Below are 23,154 nucleotides of genomic sequence, written 5' to 3' on the forward strand. Positions count from 1 at the left end.
ATTTCAATGGAAACCAATTAGTACAGCATATTGCAGCAAAGCCTACTTAGATGCACTATCAGTGCCAACTGTCCCTTGCAGACATTCCTACTACTCATAGTTGTTGATGTCAGGAGTATACTTCTGTATTATTTAAACTAATACTCTGTTTTAGAAAAAGATCTACAATCTCACATTTTAAGCTGGTAATGAACTTGACACTCACGTGAGGGAAGAAATCATTCTCTTTTCAGATTGTTTCTTCCTGTACAGAACACATATTCTGTGATTGTAAAAGGCCATACCATTGTCTTTCTCTATTAAGAAATGACTACCTCTACAGTAAAACAGTTATTACTTTTACATCTATAGAACTAATCTGTCAACTATGAATGTATAAAAATTGATTTACCTGCAGCATTAACACAACTGTCTTCACCACGTTCCACTGGGATTTTCTGCCATCCACAATCACAGTAAATCCTCTAGCTTTGCATTTTTCACTAAAAAGAAGAAAAATACTTATGAAAAAGTAAAAAAATCATCAACAAGTGTCAGACCAGTGTGACTTTGTATTTAAAAATACAGCTATAAAGTTTTTTACCTATGAAAATACTATTTACAAAACTTAGGTTTGCTTACTTAGGAGTAATTTTCAATTTTAATGCACAATAATTATTACAAATTATAATAGATATTACAAATTATAATTTCTCAGTAGCACTGAAGAGTATTTCACAGTAATGAAAGCATTTGTTTAAACTTTAGCATCTCTGAAAAGGTTTCATAACTACACCATAAACTTCACCACTTCACTATAAACTTCACAAAACCCTCAAAGACATGAAACTGTAAATCAACCTTTCCTATGAAAGGCAAAGGGATGTCAGTTTTCACGAGGTCACTGTGAACTGGCACAGACTTGAGCATACAGTTATAAATCATTTGATGCATGTCCAAGCAGGAAGTCATCTAGAGCGTCCTTGAATTTCTTCCCTGAACAAGTTGTCTAAATGTTACAGTGCAAAGAAAGTCTCTACAAGGACAGAGGCTTTGCCTACAGATCTAGAAAGCAGTATTTTAAACAGACATCTTTTCTAATAAGAAGGTTTGAGTCTGACATACTACATACAAAAGCCCTGCTTAAAAATCAGTTGCAAAGACAAGCGGAAATAGCTTTTGAATTTTTAAGTACTGAATGAGAAAAAACAGCGAAAACTTTTGTTGGGCAGCAAAGTACCCAACAAGAACAGCTCAGAGTTCAAAGGTGGCAGCAACCCCCGGGCATGACCATCAGCACAGCAGCAGCCAGTAGAGGCCAGGGAAAGGTGTTTGTATTTTTTAGCATTAGTTACCACATTAGACAGAAAAACTTCAACCTGAGAAATTATATCTGGCAATGTTATAAGTAACTAAAAAAACATGACATTTACATGAGGTAGAAAAGCATTGTACAGTCTCTTTAGTGACTCTCAAACCTGTAATTATAAAACAAAGCCATTTCTCCTTAGCTTACAAAAAGCAACATAACTTGCTTATAACAGTAAGCATTATCTTTCACGTGTCTATTTAGGAGAACGTTAATTACAAAGTTGGCTGCCAATTCCTATGTCCTTTTGATTTTGCTTAAGAAACCTGTAAAATCAAATGTGATTTTCCTGGAAGCACTCTGAAAAAAATAAATAATCTCACCTTGTGCATGCAATATTTATTCAGAATGATCTCAAAGACTGACCATGAATACTTTCAAGAACAAGATGAATAGTGGCACTATAACATCTTGAGGTATTGCAGGTATCCATACCCGTTCTCTACAACTACTAAATCCATTCCAAAAAAAAAAAAAATCAAATCCAGAAATGAGCTACTACTTATGAAATGTTCAGCAACCAATCAAACAAATGTATACATGAAAATTTGAGAAAAAAAAATAAAACTCAGTGATTTGAACTACAGTACAGAGAACACAACAAATCAAGCAACCTTCTACCAGCACAGACAATAGGATAACACTGTTGCTTTTGCTTTTCTTATATGCTTAATAGGGTTCTAATTTCCAATAGCATCAAAGCAAAGTGTAACAGTTGACTTGAAACTTTAGAACACTGCTTTCTGAAGATCTAGGAGCGTTACTCCCACACAGACTGTTACCCAAGACACTAAACAGTTATGGTCTTGAATTTGGAAACAACTATCCACTAATGCTAAAAACCTGCCTTACAATACAGTTATAGTTATAATACACACGTACAACCAAATTCAAAGTTAATCGTACTAGGTTCTATAGATAGAACTTGGGGAAAAAAGTAACAATGTTTCTTGGACAGCTATCCAGGGTTGGGACAACATTCACTCCTACATCCCTCCTTTTCAAACACTGTTCAACAACTCTTTCCAGAACACAAAAGGCATGAGCTTAGGCCAAAAAGTACACGCTTCCCACTAACCAAACAAAATGCAAACAAAAACGACAACGATCTTTCCATACTGTCACCATAAAAGAGAGGTCATTTTTTTCCACATGACTGAAAAACAGAACGTTCAAATTGGTAACACTAAACTTTTCTTTCAAGCAGATTTCCCAGTTTATACAGCATACAAAGAGTGCTTTGGTTGAGTTTTCAGACAGTTATTTTTACGCTAATATATGTAAAAACATACATCAGGATGAGACTGCAGAATAATTAATGCTTGCAAGAACAACAATGCCTGCATCTGTTCCATAAACGTGGCCAAGTCCTTAAGTCAATGAGATGACTTGCATGGATGACAATTTGGGTTTTTCATGCCTTTTAAAAAAGACAAGCTGTTTGAAAAACCCGAAGGCTTCCACAGCTAAAATGCTGTTCAGCATACACATTTTGATATTTTACCTGTAAACATACTGAACTTATTCTTTGACATTCTCTCCCTAACCAGAGCTTTTTTTTTTCTCAACAGCCTAAACTACAAAAAAGTTGGATTATTTAACCATGTTTTTAACACATTTGTAGATTCCAATAAGCAAAGTGCACTAAACATTCTTCAGTTATTATTATTTCCAAAAAACATACTTAAAGGGATACAAGAAAACACTGAGTTGATGGGCTTCTTTCCTTTTTACATAAATAAAAAGCAACTATAAAGACCAATCTCTACATTTTAAGAAACAAAATGTAGCTAAGCTAGGGCCAAAAACTGTCATTATAAATATACAGTTACATGAGCAGAATGTAAAAATTATTTTACAATGAGGACTGAACAACAGAACACTCAAGTCATAATTCAGCACATTTAAGCGGTATCAACTTTAAGCATTTGAGTAAACTTATTAACTTCAGTGAGATTTCATTTAATCTATTTTTAAACTCAGTGCATACTTAAACTCTAGAGATTACCAAGAGAATGCATATAACAAAGAAAAAAAAAAAAGAGCAGGAAGCTTTATTACTGTGGGTAAATTCAGCAACTGCAATGCTACCTTTGTAAGCTTAAGAATTTCAATGGTGGCTCATTAATTTACAAAGCAATTTAAATGTACTGTCATTAGAAATAAATAACCAAAGATATCCCAAGAAAGGAGTGAGGAAATACATAAGGAAAGCAAACCAAAAACACAGCACAACCAAAGCCAGATATACAGAATAAAAGGACCTAGGCAAGCCTTAGTAGATATGTTTTTTTTTTTTTTTTTTTTTTCAAACATGTTTCTAATTAAATCAAATTGTGTCATATTTTAAACAAACACATAACATTTATTTTGTTATTGAAAGTCAAATTAAAACAACAACAACAACAACAAGAGACTCCTCCTATCACTGGAAAAGCAAGCAGCCCTGAGCCAAACACCTTTGAAATCACCTTGGAATGCTTAGCAGGTAGTCTAGCGTGACACTCAGCTCATCCATACTCGTCTGCTCAAGGCATAATGGAATTGTCAGAATGAGGCCACTTCTTCTGTCCTTCCCTCCTATTTGGGGGGTGAAAAAGTCATTAGAAAGTTAATGTAAAAAAAAAAAAAAAAAGAAAACCACCACCACACTTCGTAGTTACATGGTCTCAAAACACACCATTAAACTAGTTTTTCAAGTTGCTGTGAAAATCACAAGTGAAGTTTCTCCTCTCAGACTTGACAATTCATTCACCACACTGATATTTAATGCATCACCAAAGCTTCAGAGCATAGATCCAATTCATCTAGTGCTTTCAACATAAACATCACCCTAAATCAAGTTTTACAGAAGCATTATTTTTGCATATCTAGATTATGTTTCCCAAAAAGCATTTCCTAAACCATCTACACTACCAGCCTGACAGAAACATGGTACACTTCCAAGGTGAATGAGCACACTACAGCTCTAAATGTAACACAGGACCTCCTGGAAACCCCAATTATACAAAGGACGATCTTTTTACCACACAGGCTGCCCATGAAATATATTCTAAGTTGATAATTCAAGCATCAAAGTTGTAAGATCTCCATACCTACTTGCAAACGTGTAACTGTCACCTCACAATTAAGATAAATACTCCAAGACTGTTGCTTTAGTCTTTGTATGTGTTTTAAACCCTTCTAATAAAAGTTATACAGGCAGTAGCAGCTACAAAAATACAGGAAAACAGTAAGGGAAGTGCTAGCCTCACATTTTTACTTCCATGATGAGACCCAGTAAGATCAACTGTTAAGTGATGCTGAGGTACTGCATTTAAGTAGGATGCTCTACAGCTGTGGTTTGGGTCATTTTTGATTACACAGGATCCAGAAAGTCTTTGGAAAAGTATAGTTTAAGTGGAAAAAGAAGTTTTTGTTTTTAAAGAGCTGAAGTTTTCTCTTCGGTCCTTTTTTTTTTTTTTTGATGGTCCTTTGGGGATACAGAAATTGGACTCGATGATCCTTGTGGGTCCCTTCCAACGCAGGTATTCTGTGATTCCTCTAAAAGACTGACTTTTGAGTCACATGGCTATAGACCAGCAACCAAAATTGATTTTGTATGGGTTTCCTCATAGTTTAAACTGGAACTGAAGCCAAAAATACTCACTAGAACAAGATCACATGAAAGATAAATACTGACACAGCTCCCTGCTATGTGCTTCTATTCTATCAGAAAAATCAACCAGAAAATCTTGTAGCATGAAGGGAACCAGTTAGGTATGCAGCATACTCTTCCATAGTTACTGCATCTCCAAGTACACAGCTTCTGAATGCACAAGGCCTTTGGATCAAAAAATTTGTCCCTAAATAGCTGTTAACTTAGCAAATTAAATTCAGTAAGGGGCCAGAGGTAGCTGTGCTACATCTTTCCACTTAATTTGGAGCAGCTCCTATCTAGTTCATGTATTCACTATTTTGAACAAATCAGCTTATCTGTTTTTTTTTTTTTCCTCTCTAGCCTTAAATCTTTTAATGTCTATAATCAGCTAAAAAATGTTATTTCAGACGCCAACTATTTTTATTAATTTGTTGGTGTTGTTCCAGTGGAAACAGGAAAAAAAGTAAAGGAGAAGTGGAGAAGGGAACTCGCACATTAAGTAAAAAAACATGAATGAATGTGAACAGACTTCAGAAGGACCTACTGCTTGGCTTTATAGCTTATGACAGTTCTGCTTTAATTATCAAGTGTTTGTATTTAAAAAAATATACTAATACCCATCTCTAGATTAAAGCAGCTTCAAAAGTATGTTTCCCACAGTCTGGAGCATTTGAAAGGCTTTTCCATTTTATTGAAAACTTACTCTAAAAAAATAATACTAACATATTTGATAAAAATCAATCCAAAATAGCATGGAGCCATTTAAGTACATATAAGGAGGCAGCTAGTAACTTCAGATTTTAAACATGTGATTGTACCAAGGTGATGACAACCTCAGCTTCATTGGGGATGAGAAGGAAAAGTACTTTTTCTGTGTCCTGAGGGGGATAAAGATTTTATTATCAAGTTGTAAATGTGCTGTTTATGCAGTTAAAGCCATTAAATCATGTTTTTGCCTCCCTTCTCCCCCCCGAAATCAGGAAGCAGAACTTTTAAATAGCAGTAGGTGTGGAGAAATAAGAGAAAGCACACAAGTACAGCACAGTAATGCCCGCATATGTATATACCTAAATTGGTGTAATTTGAGAATTCCCCCAAAAATGTTCAAGATGCAGGCATGATAAAAGTTTGTTTGCACAATATATGTTGGCATCTTAATTGCAATTTTTTCCTTGCTTCCAAAGCTGCCCAAGCTCCACAAGTAATATTAGAGATCTACTGACATCCTGGTGAGTATATTCCACGTGTTCAAACTACTGCATTATAGGGGGTCTATTCCAACAGTTGTGTCCCTTCCCCATCCCCTTCTTTTTTTCTAGGTGGAGGGAAGAAAAAAAAAAAAAGAGGGAGGTGAGGAATTGTTGGAAAACAGACTTTAGTAACTATTTCTAAATGGAAGAATTATAGAGTGGTACTATATAAGACAAGATAAACAGGTAGATCCTTTCTCCAGAATCCATGAAGGAGTTACAGACTGCTCATCCTTGTCTATTTCAGGCCAAGTCTTTTCAGGCAGAAAGCCTGAAAAAATAGATATGGGAAGAAAAAAGGAAGGAAAAGTAACTCAATCCTTACAAAAAAAAAATGGAGATTTGTTCTCATCTGTACACTTGGAGTGGAAAAAAATAATTTCTCCCCATTGTCTATACTGGTTAGTGAATCCACATTAAATACAACAAATTAGAGGAAATCTGTGTGGATGTGAAATAAGTATGTAAAATGAGAAGTATGAAAAAACACCACAGTAAAGAAAAACTTCACAAATAACCATAAAGATTAATAACAGAGAAAGGACACAAGCTGGTGATCAAACAGCGAGCTCATGATAGGAAAAGTAATAACATCAGAAGTTATGAAGGCGTTTCTATAAAGAACAACTGAAAGTTGGCCTTGGCTGACCTCCAGAGTACAAAACTCCATCAGGAGCCATGGCAGCAGCTCTGGATTTGTAGGTATTATATCTAATGCTCCCTCTTCTCCTCCTCCCACAAACTCATGAGTGATCTTGAGGTGGAGGCTTAAAGATGTTCAGTTCATTGAAGTTACATGCAGTGGGGGGTGGGAGGGTTTGCAGAACCACATGTTCTTGCATTAATATGAAGTTAAGTCTTATCATGGTTGATTCACAGCTGAAAGACTTGCTCTTCTCCATGCTGTTTCTGCATTCATGAAATTAGCACCAATCCACGCAAAGGAAGTTAACAATTAACAGTAGTTCATATTTAGTTTACAGACTTGAAAGACTCCAGTGTTGAAAAGGATCTTACAAATCAAAATTTAGAATTAGCACTTGAAGTCCACTTGTGTAAAATACTAGCCACCCAGAAATTTTCACTTTTATATCTAGATTAAATCGGCATTTGCTGAACCCACAAAAAACACTTCTCTTTACACTGCACACATACTGGAATAATTTGCTAAAATTATTAATTTTTAGTATGAGTCATCTTGAGTAACTGAAGGCTTTTTTCTCCATCTTGTAAACATTAGCAAAAGAGATTCAAACATTTATATTCTGCCTGCACAGTGATTTTTGCCTTCTTGTCTGAAATACACACCCATCAGGTAAATATTCTGCCAACCTGTCATAGCATAAAATGAGGACAAAGCAGAAATTATAACTCATTCTTTTGTTCAGTGTAGGATAGCCAGTGATTTATATAACAGCTAACTCATTTTTACCCATCTAAAAATCATTTTAACTCTAAATTTTATTTTTAAAGGAAATACTGAGGCTTTAAAGGAACATCACCCTAAAAGTACCAGTTAAGAATTGATAGTTATCATACAGTCTACATTTGCCAGTATTAACACATTGAACAAAAGGTATTAAATTGAATAAAAGTAAATTGCTCTTTTATCTTAGCTGTATTACATTCAACACCTTTCTAAATATTAGATTCCATAAACATTCACTACCACATTCAGAATACAATGCTGAGAGAGAAACACAAAATCCAATTATGATTTTAGGCATAATAAACTTGGAATTTCTTTGTCTTACAAAAGAGCACTACTCTCAGGCTAAGTCCCTAGGCTTAGAACTAAAACCAAAAAAATCATAGCAAATCACCATGATGTGTGTCTTAACTTAGAGGTGGTATAGTTTACAAACTGAGAACTGAAAAAAATACACGTAAGCTAAAGAAATCAGCTAAGAACATTAAAAGTGAAATTCCATAATTTATTTTGCACCGAAGTGGTTCTTTTTGTTGTTGTTGGTTTTTGTTTTGTTGTTTGTTTCTGATTTTTTTTTTAAATCATTATGGCTTTATTTATTAAACTATAAGGAATAATATTGCTTTAAAGAGACATGATAAACTGGTTTGTCTACTGGGTTCCTTTACTTATACTGAAGAATGCTTAAAAGAACTAATGCATGAATCCTTACCATTTACTAAATTAAAACATCCATTAATACTATGCAATTCCAAAGAGGTCAAGCCTATTATATCAGTTCAGAAAGGTTGCAAGCATTTACCTGGTACTCAATAAATCACTTTTCACCTAAGAATATCTATATTTCAAAGTGGATCAGGCAGCTTTAATGGCCAAACTGCAAAGGCACTCTAGTTTATGAGAATTTCCTTGTAGTATAACACTGAACAACCAACCATACTATGCATCTACTAATACTATTGAAGAAGTTATCCACTGTTCCAGACTGTAAATATATGCTGATTTTTTATTTTTCTAAAATGAGTCGTTTGATTTGAAAGTTCCTTTGGACAGTGAGCAAATTCAAATAAAAACAAGCTATTTAAAAAGGAACACCCTTCCCTTCTCAAGTGAATTGGCAGGTTGAAATAGACTAGCTAAAATAAAACGGAAGATTTAGTTATTGCAACACTTGTCCATTTGTAAAGTTGAGGTGTTTTCTGCAAATTAACTACCTTCCCTAAAGCTGACATTCAAACACCAAGAACTAAGACAGCTATCTATAGCAGCAGAGAAATCAGGAAAAGAATATCATTCATTGTTTCAAGCATTCCCTTTTGTTTTTCTTTGGTTTGTGGAGATGATAGTTACATTTAATCCAAGACTCAAGAAATTAGAATAAATAAAGAACAGTCGTTTCAACCTTGCCTGAATTAACTAGGTGGCAAAAAATCAAAGTGTGGCAATATCTGGCTAATTCTGCTTCCATCTATTTCTACATTGGAAAAAAGACAAGGGTGACAAGGAAGGAAAAATTTTCTAAAGGAAATCCTGAAACTAACCACCTGCATTTCTAAAACCACTTAGAAAACAAAAAGGGTTATTCTTGGATGTCTGCTAAATTATCACTCTTTTCCTTATGTGCTGCAACTTCATGACATCAGCTTTGTGGAGTTGAGTTACTGGCTTCAATGAAAACAAGTGCTAAATGCCAACTACAATAGCTTGGCTACTAGATAATAAATGTTCACAGATGCTTTTGAAATATGATAAAGTGCTGGCCCATAATTTATTTCCATTACATACATCCAATAAATACAAGAAAACAAACTGAAAATCCCATCCAAATTATGCAGAAAGGAACAAGTTGAGGAAAGCAAACTGTACCTGAAAGAAAAGCCAATTTTTTCTTCAGAATGGGTAATATTACTGACGCTTCCATTCTACTGCAGCTAATTTCCACAGCTCTGAAACACAAGAAATTGAAGTCACCAAGCAGGGAAAATCAACTGCAACATTTCACTAGAAAGCACACTGGCCAAAGTACTTTTATACTCTTCTGAAGAAAGTACAGGACACCAAAATCAAAAGTCAGCTCACTACATGTAATAAATTCAAAGTATTGTAAAAAAAAAAAAAAAAAAAGGAAAAAATAAATATTTACATGAAAAATGCATAAGTTATAAACAATGGTATCTTCCTCCTCTTCATAAAAAAAATAAAGAAATCAAGACAATCTCAAGCAAGGATACAGAAATAATTCACATAAAAGCCTTATTTCCCCAACTCCATTAAAGTACAATTAATTTACATGTAAATCATCTTTTTGCTCTGTCATTCAGATATAGAACATGTGAATAAGATTGGTGCTCTCACCCACTTTTGGGTAGTCTACCTTAAATTACCAGGTGTATTATCATTAAACACCTTATTCCACATTTATGTTAGGACACTGTCACTAGCATGCCGTTAGAAAGTCTTCAATTAAAGAGAAAACATCGAACAGCCAAAATGGGCAAGTCTAGCCTACAGATGGAAGCGCTTCTGCTCTTTTTGTCTCCAAATCTCTTCTTAATTTCCATTGTGTTATAAATAACTCTTCACTGTGATTATTCTTCAGTGTTTCATTGGCTATCAGCAGGATGCTAGAACTATAACTTCCCCTTCCAACCGACACAAAGCCATCCTCCCCTAAGTATCTCTGAGTTCAGGCTTGTTTTTATTATGTCCTATTGTACTATGCAGCACCATGTCCAGTGCTTTCCTGGTAACAAACTCACTTCACCCAATTTTCATCATTCATACCCTCCCATCACCCCTGCACCAAGATCAGCATCACAATTTTCAGATTCATTTATTCTTCCCAATTAGACAAACTTTCTTCAGAAAGCACAGAGACAAATCTTCCTGACACAACTGAAAATCCAATTGTGAAATAATTAAGACAACTTGCTCACATCCCCAAGAAAATCACCAAAGCACGCTGTTTCTTTAGAAACTGGTTTGATGCTCAAACACTACTTTCCACCCCCCCTCTATTTCTAAGCGTCACAAAAATGACATGCAAGTTCATGAAATTTATTAGGCACAGAGAAACATTTCATTTACTAGACAAACTGATTATTGGTGTATTGAGTTTACTGGCTTTCATAAAAATCTCAGTGCTGAAGTAAACAGATACATTTTGTTGTTACAACATATAACCAATATTATATAGAATATATTAGAAGTGACTCCTACTGATGATTGCTTGCTGAGCAGTTGCATGAAATTTTAACTTTCAGTGACACAGACATTTTAAACAATCAATACAGGTCACAATACAGGTCATATTGGGTAAAAAAAAAAAAGCAATTAAAGCAAGAAAATAAAAGCATGTAAAACAACTGAAAAACATCAAGAGATTACAATTGAGTAAGCTAAGCAGCTGAAGGAAGTAAAGAGCAGGATCCAATTCTGGACATTAGGATACAATACTAACTTAAACAAGGTAGAATAAGTTCACAGAAACAGAAGGATTAATTTTGTCAGACTGACTATGGCCCTAGCCACGCCAAAAACTGCAGCCTGAACACTAGTAAATGACAAGCTGCAAAAGAGCAGAAACTTTTAGGAAAAAGAAGTTCCTAGGGATGATGAAGAAAAAAAAGTATCTTTAAGAATATAAATGGTAAACGTGAAACGATTAAAAAAAAAAAAAAAACTAAATTTGCATTTTCTCAAGCATGCCAGAGCTGGTGACAAGTACCTGAAAAGATGCATGTATGATTTAGAGAAGACTCTTGACTAAGTGGTTTTTAATCACCTTGGATGAATGATATATGGGGTCCACCTATCACGGACTCCATGGCAGCTCCACTAAGTCCGGATCTATATCTGGGAAGGTACGCTCCAGTCCACCAGTCAAAGAAGACAAAAGGCTAGCATGCGATCACCAAGATTCAGCATCAGATTAGCTTTTTGTTGCTAACATTCAAACTGGGGGGCCGTACTGTTTCTTGGATAAAATGATGCCAAAATATTTCAGGTGGCATTCACTGTGCCAAGAAAAACTGTCCATTATTTTGTCAATTTATACGTTCCCAGTATTTGACAACCCTGTCGATTTACTACTTTATACATTTCTATATATACACACATCTGTATTTGAAGATTAAAATCACTGTCATAATATTATTGCTGTCATATAATGCTGTACAGAAAGAAGAGCGTCCGACAAGTGCCATGCACTTGGTTTCGCTCAAACCCAAGCAAAACAGCACTCCTCCAGTAACATGCAAGCGCAACAACAAATGACTCTGTCACTGCACATCTTTATCACACAATGACTTTCATCCTGAAATAATGACCACCCACTCTTTTTAATACAAATAAAGAAAAAATATTTACCATCTCATTGTGCACAGCAGCACAATGCAATTATCTTGCACCTGAAGTCCACCCTAGCCCCACAGAGAATAAGAACTACAGAAATTCATCTAGGCAGCAGTTGACAAATAGCGTGCTGACTTTCTTCCCTAGCTTTTTAAGAAAACATGAAAGCCATGGAAGAGAAGCCTAAGAAAAGAAGCAGAAGGCTGATCAAGGAGAAAACTTCACAAATACTTTATTTCCATACATTTCTTATGATGCTCCCACTGAGATGACCATCCCAGTGGGGAAGATCATATTTTTGCTGTAGCTGAAAGGATAAAGCAAGACCCAGAGCTCCTAAGCATTTCTAATTTCAAAGAACATACAAAATTAACTCAATCCTTACATGATTAAGTTCATTTCCTTTTCACATACCTCAAACCAGAGGGAAAAAAAAAAATACACCAAACCATGTCCAGGCACAGGACTTTAGACTGAGACCTGAAGCTCGCTGGGCAATTCTGTATTTATGCATACAAGTAACATTTTCCTTGGAAAAGGAACAGGTAAGAGAATCAAGACTGTAAGCAACCTAGTGGAAGCACGAGGAAAAAGAAAAAAGCCTCAAACAGAACACCCAAGGCAAAATACATTAGTTCTTTTTTGTTAAAGCAATGAGCTTCATTGCAAACAGAAAGAAACCCAATAACTATTTTTATTAGGAAACAAAAATATCTCAAGAACTTTTTACTCTACCTCCCTATTTTAATGTGTAGAGACTCACAATGTTCATTCCATCCCTTAATTCAAAATCTCCATATTTAAGTGTCTTTTTCATCAATTATATAAAACATTTCACACATTACAGAAACAAACAAGTTCTGGCTCTTTCAGGAAACTGAGTCTCAAGACAGCTTGCACTTTAAACAATTACTCAGATAAGCATTCTATTAAAGCTTCCTGTATGATTCAGGCAAAAAATTGTGGGTTATTTGTTGCATAAAATACAAAACTCAAGAATTACTCAAGCAGACATTTTTGCCTGTCCACTACAACCATGCTCAAACCACGCTGTGTGAATGACTTAGCTTTGACAGTATTCATTTTTCTTTCTTAACATGTGGAACACACCTGGTAATGATTTTTCCCCTGTTCTCAAGAAGGATTTCAAAGTTATTACAAATGGCTCTGCATAATAATCAACAAGGAAGGCAAATTTGCACACTCACACTTCAGAATTTTCATACTTTCACATATGAACAAAAGCTTGCATCAGCTTAGTGCCTTTAGGGAACACATTACTTTGCTGTTGTAAAAACACCAATTTATTTCATATTCAAATGCTGCTTAGTTTTCTGCCACAATAGTGGCACTGTCCACAGATTAAAATAGTTCATTTGTTCAGCATTTCCTGGAACCAAAGGAAGTATTTTGTTCATTGAGAGTAGAGGGAGGTGAGTCAGAGCTATGATAATTTCAAACACCTAGCCTTTGTTCCAGAACCTCTGGAAGTTTTCAATTACCTCTCTTCTGCGAGAGCTCTGATTTGTTCAATCTAGAAGAGAGCTCTCACAACAGCAGGCTATCACAATATGCCGGATAAAAACCTCTGAGACTAACAAAATGTTTATTGTCTCCCACTATCCTTAGCACACTAGAGAATCTCAGGTTGAATTAAAACTAAATGCCATTTTTTTCTACTGGAAAGTGAAACAATTTCAAGGGAGTTGTCATCTACTTTCCACTGGCAACTGTACAGGTATTTTTTTTTTTTTTAAAAAAGTATGCTGTTAAAAAAAAATTGCATTTAGTCCTATTAAGAAAAGTCTTTAACTTGTTTGGAAAGAGACAAAATGACAGTCAAACTGACCATCGAGCTTTTTATTTAGTATGAGGAAAGAATGATGTGATGCTCAGTATTGTAACACTGTCTAGCTGAAAGCTATAGACCCAGTGCCTACTTTAAAAATTAAAAGAAAAATAAAAAAATAAAATGTAAAAAGGCATTTGGACTCTGAGTAAAAAGCTACAGAGGAAAAAACAAGAGCACTGCAGAGAACTGATTTCACTTGCAGAAAGACAACTACTTCAAGAGGCTGAATTTTATCATTCCAAAACAAAGACTAACTTTTATAATCCTTCATTATACAGATATAAAACAAGTTAAAGATATTAAATCCATTTGCTCAAAGTCAGAAACAATCTAGAGTGCTGTATGCCTACCTCCCTTCTACTCGGCATATGGTATTTTAATTGGCTAAGTTATAAAACTTATTTTTAGCATGTTTCCTCTATACACAAAAGAAATACACCAAAGAATCTCACTGAACTTGTTTAGAATGACCTGGGCTTTCAGGTTTTTAAATCAATACACAAGTGTTCACCTCCAACAACATATTTGTTCATTTGAAGATCTCTATGGAAATACAGCAAGATTAAATCCAGACAATATTTGTATTTAAGACCTAAACATTTGAAAGGTGTTCCAGAGAAAGAGAAGAAGAGAAATATCTTCCCATCACCCCACAAAGCATGAACTAATTCTATCTGAGAAGAAAATTCTTGAAGATATACTTGAATTAAGTAGATGTTGTTTAGGGGTAGAAAAACGGACTGGAGAGACATCAAGTTGTCAAAAAAAATATAGAACATAAAAATGCAAACTATTTTAGGCTGCACTCCAATGCGAAATCAAATCACAACTAGGCAGGCTGCATTTCCTGCCATTTCTAAGCTCTGGAAAGACTGTAAATTACTTTTTAAAAAAAAAAAAAATCAAGGCAGTTTGAAATTCTAAAAATTACTTTAAAGAATTGAAACAAATTCACAAAAAGGACCTACAATAAAAACTATGTACCAGTCAGAGTTAAAGCGTGTAATTCTGATGACTGAAGAATATCATTTGCTCTGTATACATCTTCAGTCTCCTACAATAAAACTAATCAAATAAGAACCAATGATCCGACACTGTTTAAAATCATTTTGAAAGTCTATTAAAGAGAGAGGGCAGATGAAGCTGAAGGTCTTGCACCAACCTGATGACTGGAAGTAAGATGCCCTGAGGATGCTAGAGCGAACCTGACTCTGCAATTAACATGTGTTTTCTTTCTAAGCAATCCAATGGGAACCACTGGTAAAAACATCAACAATCAAAATGAATTCAGGATCACAGAGAATTAATACACACACAATTACTCAGAGTTGCTAGAACTGAAATATTCAGCACAGTATACAGAGCAAGATCCTTAAATGGGTTAGTCTGTTCATGAATATCTACTGCAAGTTTCAAAGAACGGGTAATTTCATCATTTTCTCATCACGTATCAGACAATGCAGCATGGCTGGTCTGCAAAACAGGACCAAAACTCAAAAAAACAACTGGTTCCCATTCCTTGTTCTGCTATGAAATATACATATGGCTTTCAGCAAGTCATTTATCCCTTTTAGTCTTCATTCAATCTCCCCATCTGTAAAATGGAGATGTTATACATTAGTTCCCTTTTTACAAGAGTATTGTGATGTTTAATTCATTAATGTTTTGCAGACTTGGGAGATTATAAGGAGTTCCATAGATTTGCCTATAAATAACCAAGGAGCAGATGGGCAGCTACATTCAAAACTGTAGCAGCTTGCAAGTCCAGGCACAAAAACAATAGCACAAATAACAATAGATATTCTGAAGTACTGCAAAACCAAAAAAAAAAAAAAAAGCCTCAATCATATAGGGTGAAGGTTTTCTTTTTCCTTTTTTTTTTTTTTAAATCAACTTCTGAATTGAAGACCTTCAAAATTAACAGCTTCATTCCCTGAAACCAGCATGCAAGTTCTTTCAGACATTAACTTTAACCCGCAAAGTATTAGCCCAAACAACCTGGCTGAGCTTTAAAAAAAAGTTCATCCATTCAACACACAAATAGAATTCATGCACGAGAGAGAAAACTGAATATCACAATCATCTATGTAGATTACTATTCCACCTTCCTTTAAAGCTACGGGCGAGACAACATCTTAAGTAGCAAAAAGATGAGAAGGACGCAGTATCTCCAGCACTGATACCTCAGGGCAATTTGAGAACGCTAAACCTACCCAAAGAGTGAGAAAAGACTGTAAACATTCATTTGTTACCTTTGTCTCTAATTAGAGAGCACACAGAACTGGGTCACTCAGCTGGACAGTTTCAAATTCACCATAAAACCTGGCAGATGAACATCAGCTTAGGTACTCAAATGCAGATAACTAGAATATTAGGAGCAACTACTTATTCATTTATTTTTAAGTGTCAGGATCTTTTAAGACCTCAGAAAAACTTGCATTTAGGGATGATAATTTTTTTCCCAACCATTTTGTTCAGTCATAAAACGATTATTCTTTTTGACCAAATCATCAATGGAAAAGAGAAGACATACTCAAATTTTACACTGTGCCTGATTTTCAAATTGTACCAAAAGAAAATATTCCCAATCTTCCACAAACTGTTAATTCACACTAAGGGGTTAAAAAATAAAAGCTATAGACTCAGATTTCATCAGTATATAAACGTATTTACTTTGAAAGCAAAACACAATCATACAATGCCAGTTACATCACTGACACACAATTAGTACTTTAACTCAGCAACTCGTGACAGCAGATGAATGCCAATTGGAAAACATGCCCAACTTTTGTTTAAATTTGTGTTAACAGTTTGCCAAGCCATCAAAAAGCACATTGTCACAGACATATCAAATTTAAGCTCAGAAAGAGTACTCAATTTCTCCTGCCCCATTTTCATCGGAACACTCAAGTCCTAACTTACACACTTTGTCAGTTAACTACAGCTAGCAACAAAATTTAAAAGAGCTGTCTCTAACAACTACTTCCTCTATTTAATCCCTCTTCCATATTCATTTCCCACCCTCTTCTTCCCCCCCTCCCCCCAACATTCTGTGAGCACTGAAATAAATGATGAGTAGCAAAAAGAAGTGATGAGCAATTTAATGAATGGTGAGCAAGCAAATGGAGAACAAGTGAATAAGAGCGACTGCAATCTGAAAAGACACTGTGCTCTTAAGTTTTAACTTTGATCTCAGTCAACCATTCATTTCACAGAATGAGAGCTTTTCCTCTGACTTGGTGCAAACGTCAGAGGGAAAGAAAATAAGGAAGAGCACAAGCAATTTAACAAACAACCCACAGTTATGACACAGGGTACCTAAACCTGTCATCTCATAGAATAAGAGCAAGCACGGACTATGCAGCAATTAGCACTCTATAGGAACAGCACTTCGTGGGATTTAAAGGTCACATCCACAGACAGCAGTCTTACCCCAGCCCACAGAAACACATGCAGAAGTCTGTAATACTGCTATGACATGTTATACACAAAACTATAGCTTGCTTGAGTTTTCTAACTTTTCCAGCCTCAGGCCAAGGCTAACACATATGGTACGTGCTAAATTACAGCAGTTTCCGGGCTTCTTTAACCTACAATAGGAGAGAAAATAAGTCTCAGGTTTTGGATGGATCTCCTTATTTCCTTTTCTGCCACATCTACAGGGAGCCCTGGTGTTTACCTTTCTGTAGAACTCCATAGCTTGCTCTTTTAGGATGTTTCCCCAGGCAGCAAAAGACTCTGGTCTACCTTATTCCCTCCCTTGCAACAGGCAGCCAATGCAGCAGAAGCTGCAGTCATCTGGAACAGTCCCAACTCACTTAGAGCAGAGTGACCACAGAAAAAGCAAAGTGAGGCAATCTGGAGGATGGCTTCTTCCATCCCTTCCTAATTCCCAATAGGTCAGGAGAAATGTTATGTTCAAAGCATAGGACAAACATTTTTTTCCTCCCCCATAATACTTCCCTAATTACCATAAAAAACAGGTTCAGCTCTTAAAATGTTACTTAGTTGGAAACCATGTGGAAACATGACAGAAATCATATAGATTGTAAACTCACACAGAGATAGTTTGAGTTTCAGGTTGTACAAAAAAAGTCATAGAATAATAGAATAAACTGACAGACTCCTCCTCTAGCTCCCTCTACTGAAAAAAAAGAAAAACCAACAGCCATAAAAGCTTGTGTGAAAGAGCTGGCCAAAACAAGTCCTTTATCACCAGTTCTTTAGAGAACTGGCCAAAACCAGTTCGTGATGAAAGATCAGAGGGCTCTTATGCCTTCAGTACTTTATAAAGCTAACTAAATAGACAGTAGGAGGAAAGGGATTGGACAATACCATAAACAGCTGTATGAAAAGACAAAGTCAAAAGACAAACAGCTGCACCGATGAGTGCAACTGTTGGCAGCCTAGAGAAAATGAAAAATAACTTTTCTCTGGGGGTGCCAGATTAGAACTTCTTGTTCCTTTTATAACATTTATGCAAGAAAACAATCTAGTACTACAACTTCATAACAATACACATACTTGGCATTGGTTACAAGTACGTGCAGCTCAGGCCCTCGGAATCACTTCTCAGCCCAGTATAATGTCACTACAATTACATGGAAGCAAAAAGAAATGCTCTTCTAAACTGAAAGCCAGATAGTCTGGGGCAGGGGCCAAGGGGTTGTTTGAGAGGAAAGTCAAGTGGGGAACACAGACATAAGCAGAGCAGACAAAAGCAGTTATCCTTTTTAGGTGGAGAAAACTGAGCCTAAACAAAAAGAAAGCAAATGAGAGGCTAATAAAGAGACTGTTTACACATCTCTAAAACTTCATGTTTGATATCTGACAAAGTTACTAGCTCCAAAATAAGTCTGTACGTGGTCCTCAAAGCACCGTGAACAATTTCCTCTGTATTTACAAATAATATATATGGGAGTGGCCTCCTTCCTCAAGCCCCACTGCACAGCACAGAAGGTAGACACAATTAAGATAATTAAAATCCCTGCATAAGGAATAAATAAGTAATTTGAGAACTTTGCTAATCTTAACCAAACATGAAAGTAAAACAGAAGATTGAAATATTCCAGAGCTGGGCCATAAATAGCTTTCATGCACATTTTAAAGTTTCAAAGTATTTCAGAACTACAGATCCGTTGCTATACAAAATAACTATGCTGGCCTTAAGTTACTGTGTGAAAGAAGTAAGTCTTAAATCTTTCCTTAAATTGAACAGTTATCTTCAATTTTGTACTCATGTGAAAAATCCTGAACACTTCAGGTCCAAACCACAAGAGAACCTGGCCACAGCAATCACCTGCAGTAACTGTAGCACCTCTCTTCCATTCCCTCACAATAAAACACATAGTATTACACCCTCATAAATAAATAGATGGTCACATGTTTCGTAGAATATAAAAATCAAGCTCTCAAAACTGCTACCTGAAGCATAGGTATAACAAGTTCATGCATTTTACACTGATACTATTTTCTAGGGCTGAATTAGAATGTATCATGAAAGAATTTGCAAATGCTATGCTAGCACAGGGAAAACAGACAAGAGTAAGAGTATACATTAAGAGTATACTGATTAGAAACCATTGTTTTCATCAACACCCAATAACAGATAAAACACAGCACCTTTCATCTATGTATTTGATGTTATTCCTGACCCTCTCGCTTAAGAATGCCCATTTATTTTCTCAAGTTCAGCCATACAGGCAATTTAATGACCAAAACATTACGTTAACATCAAATCCATTTATCCTATGCTTCCAGTGCCCTTTTTTGCCTTATTTTATCTGGTCTATACTTATCCTTTAATGATACCTTTCTAAGAACACATCTCAAAGTCAACTCTGCCAACACCACCGTTTGTCTCTGCATTCTCATGTGCCTACTACATCTATCTCCCTTGAATCATTGCTGCTGCAAAGCCCTAAGTCATACCTTCATCACCTCTTAACTACTGTAATTTCCTTCTTAATAGGTTATGTCCCAGCATTCCAAACTTCAGCTTGTCCAAAATGCTGCAACTCGTCTTCTCTCCTAGAAACAGGAAAACAACACTCCGTATTCACTTTTACTTGTTTCCTTGTCGAGTTTAGTGTCTCCCATAAGGATATCCTCACTTCAAGATCTCTCATTCTCATTTAGTCTAAGACTAAGAAGTCTTGCCAATGGGTTATTCTACTTGCTCAAGTCTCTTACTTTTATGTACGCAGGCTTGTCATTAGCAGAGCAGCAACAATTTACCTTGATGCTTTTAGACTTCTGTCCTTACTCTCACCCGCAATTACAGCTCTCTTTAGAATCCAGGTATCTCCATTCTTTTGCGTAAGCATCCTCTACATTTGAGAGCAGTGCTCTGAAACACTAACACTATGAGACAATAACACAAATTTCACTATTTTATAATGCCAATGACAAACTGCAAACATAACTTCAGTATTTGAAGCTTTGGTTTAGTTATACACGGTTTTAAAAATTTTACAACATCACAAGATGAAAAAACAAGTAGGTAAGTTAAACGCAAAAGTAACAGCTTAAAAAGAAGTTTGTGCAACACCAGCTGCAACGATAGTTTTCAACGCAGTGTATCATCAGCTTCATAAGACCCAAGTAAGTCACATGAAGTTTTTAACAATCTACTTTTCAGAACAGATTGATCTTTCTTACCATTGGTACTGGAATACACCGCTTTCTGTAGGCGTTAAAGTTTGTGCTCCATATCCTGGATACTGCAAGTTTTAATTTAAAAAATAAAAATGTATTTGACCATATTTTTAGACATGAATCCTGAAACTAAATTTTATTTCCTTTGGGACTGAAAACAACGGTTTATTAGAAAGCTATGTGATAAGGAAAACAACTTCACTGTGCATTCGCAAACACTTATAAGCTAGGCATCCGACTTGAGTTGGACAGCAGGAATCCCATATTTTCTACCAAAACATATGGTAGACATCAACATTGTTTATAATTAGCAGGCAATGCTCCTGAGGCAGCACCGGAAGCAGTGGGAAAGTAACAAGAACCAGAATCCCTGCAGCACGCTTTCTAGCGGAGGTAATCTACACAGTATTTTAGGCAAAAGGAAAACAGCGTTTTTTTGTGAAAAGAGGATGAATGCATTCCTACAAATTAAGTTAACTAAGTTAAACACTAATATTAAAAAAGGCAAATTAGAAATTGAACCCAAGATATAGTTGCTCTATGTATTAGAAAATGCAGGATTAAGAGATAAGCATTAAATGAAAGACCTCAGCAAATGCTACAGACTTGTATGAAATCTTGCAGCCATGATCAAACTCTACTCAATGATAAAATCCAACAACTCAAATCTGTGTTTACAGGTGAAGTCAATATGTTGAACACACTTCACAGGTTTTATATTTATTCAACTACAGCAGTCATTACAGCACTCTCTCACAAGTTTTAAGTTCATAAAGAGATATTACCAGAAATTTGCCAGTCAGGCAAATACACCAGAAAGATGGAGAGAAGGCAGTAGTACACACTCATAGATCAGGAACAAGCATATCAATAGCAAATGCTCAAGATATCTTGAACAAAGATTCTGTAAAAGACCTGTGCCACCATTTCTCACCCCGCTAAATCCTAGGGCAGGCTTTGCCTACTTTATCAGGAGCTGCCTACTGTAAGTGTGCCTTATTTCCCCAACCATTCATTGTCACTGAGGGGATAAAGTTATTCCTCTTCATGCTCTATTCCTAAGAATTTTGCCAGTCATGTAGCATCATGAGTAAGCTCATCACAGATGCATTTAGTCTCTTCCACAAGTACCTCCCATTCCCCTCCCTCTCAAGCAGCAGCGAACTAACACCGACCTAAAATTTACCTTACTCCTGCTGCTGCTGGCAAACAGCAATCAACACCAAAACCATGTGCATTTCCCTTCTTAGTGTAAGCTTTACTGAGCAATATGATTCCACAGCTAATTGGGAATTAGAGCCTATAATGCAAGACGACATCAGGGTACTGTTTCTTATAAGACATTCAAAGTTTTCCTAATTTCTGTTTCTCAAAAAACAACGTTACAGACCATCTAAAGTGTGAATAAAGCTATTATGTTATTTTAAGAAAAACAGTTGGCTAAGATGATTTCAGAGCATTCTTCAAGATGCAACAGCTTATGCTATAAAGAATTGTGCAAACCCCCCAGACCCATCACTAGAAGCAACACTGCAATTGTCTCTAGTTTTGCTCTTCCCCACAAAACAAAGCACAAGCAGCAGGCCTCTCTGACCAAGCTGCAGTTCTACTCTGTGGTCCACCTTCCCCCTTCCATCATTATTAAGTTCGTGCTTGGCATGGGCAACGTCACTAGGACTATAAAGAGAAACACATTCAGAAAAATGAGAGCCCTTATTAGCACTCAAGTTCATCCCCATAGCTGTTCCTGTAATGTAATCACGGTATTATTTACTACGCACTGAACCTTATCAGACATCAGGGAACAGGGAGAAGGATAAAGCAGTGCTTCCTCGCCACAGTGAATTTTAATGAGGGAACAAAGTCAGCATCCAATCGTTAGGACAATGCGACACCGCAATGCTAAGAAATGCAGAGGACCAGTATTTCCTTTGGGATGAAGATGAAAGAGCAAATGACGAGGGCATCTATTAACACCAATCCGTATAAGCACTGCCAGTTTTGCTTACTGAGAGGAAGAGAAAAATTCATGAAACACAGAGCCACACTGCAGCAATCCATGCAAGTCTTAAACAGTTGCTTCCATGCAGTGACACCCACAGTTTAAGAGTGCTTTGGAGCATCTCCTACTCACAACCATCTGCCTGAAAGGCTCTATCAGTGGGTATGACAAGATGCTACGATTATGGAGGGAGAAAAGGCAAAATCGCTAGACAATAGACCTGCCAAAACCCTAAGGAAATGGCAAACACGGCTCTGAGCAGCCCCTGCTCCGGCTGTGAATCACCTCTCCTGACCAGGCAGCGCTTCCACGCCGAGGCAGCGCCAGGGCCGCGGCTCCCGAGGCGAGCCCCAAGGGCGGCCGAGACGCCTCCCGACGGAGCCCCCCGGAGCCCCGGGCCGGGAGGGGGCCACCGCCCTGCAGCGCCCGCACAACGGCAGGGCCCGGTGGTCCCCCAGGAGCACCCCCATCCCCGCACCCCGCCGCCGGGGCGGACAATGCCCGGACCTGTTGCGCCGGTTCCCCCGGAGGGGAATCTCCCGGAGACCCGGCGAGGGGTCAGGGAAGCGAGGGGCCAGGCAGCCGGCAGCCCGCCCTCGGCGGGCCAGGAGGCAGCGCCGCGC

At 36.7% G+C, this 23,154-nt stretch overlaps 1 protein-coding gene across 4 annotated transcripts in view; it reads right to left on the bottom strand.

Moving 5' to 3' along the window:
- Positions 1 to 23,154, bottom strand: part of SESTD1 (SEC14 and spectrin domain containing 1) — a 60,683-nt gene that overhangs the window by 32,217 nt on the left and 5,312 nt on the right. For 2 of the 4 annotated variants that reach the window (XM_035331038.1, XM_035331035.1), the window contains exons 2-4: positions 9,534 to 9,613; positions 3,820 to 3,928; positions 392 to 482 (exon numbers count right to left, since the gene is read on the bottom strand). In XM_035331038.1, coding sequence (XP_035186929.1) covers positions 392 to 482; positions 3,820 to 3,928; positions 9,534 to 9,588 — 255 coding nt within the window. In that variant the 5' untranslated portion in view covers positions 9,589 to 9,613. Of the gene's footprint in view, positions 1 to 391; positions 483 to 3,819; positions 3,929 to 9,533; positions 9,614 to 11,451; positions 11,472 to 20,532; positions 20,577 to 23,154 lie in introns of those variants that run through there. The other 2 variants (XM_035331036.1, XM_035331037.1) reach the window with 2 other exon arrangements.

Source organism: Oxyura jamaicensis, chromosome 7 (genome assembly GCF_011077185.1).
Source record: "Oxyura jamaicensis isolate SHBP4307 breed ruddy duck chromosome 7, BPBGC_Ojam_1.0, whole genome shotgun sequence".
Taxonomy (NCBI): Eukaryota; Metazoa; Chordata; class Aves; order Anseriformes; family Anatidae; genus Oxyura; species Oxyura jamaicensis.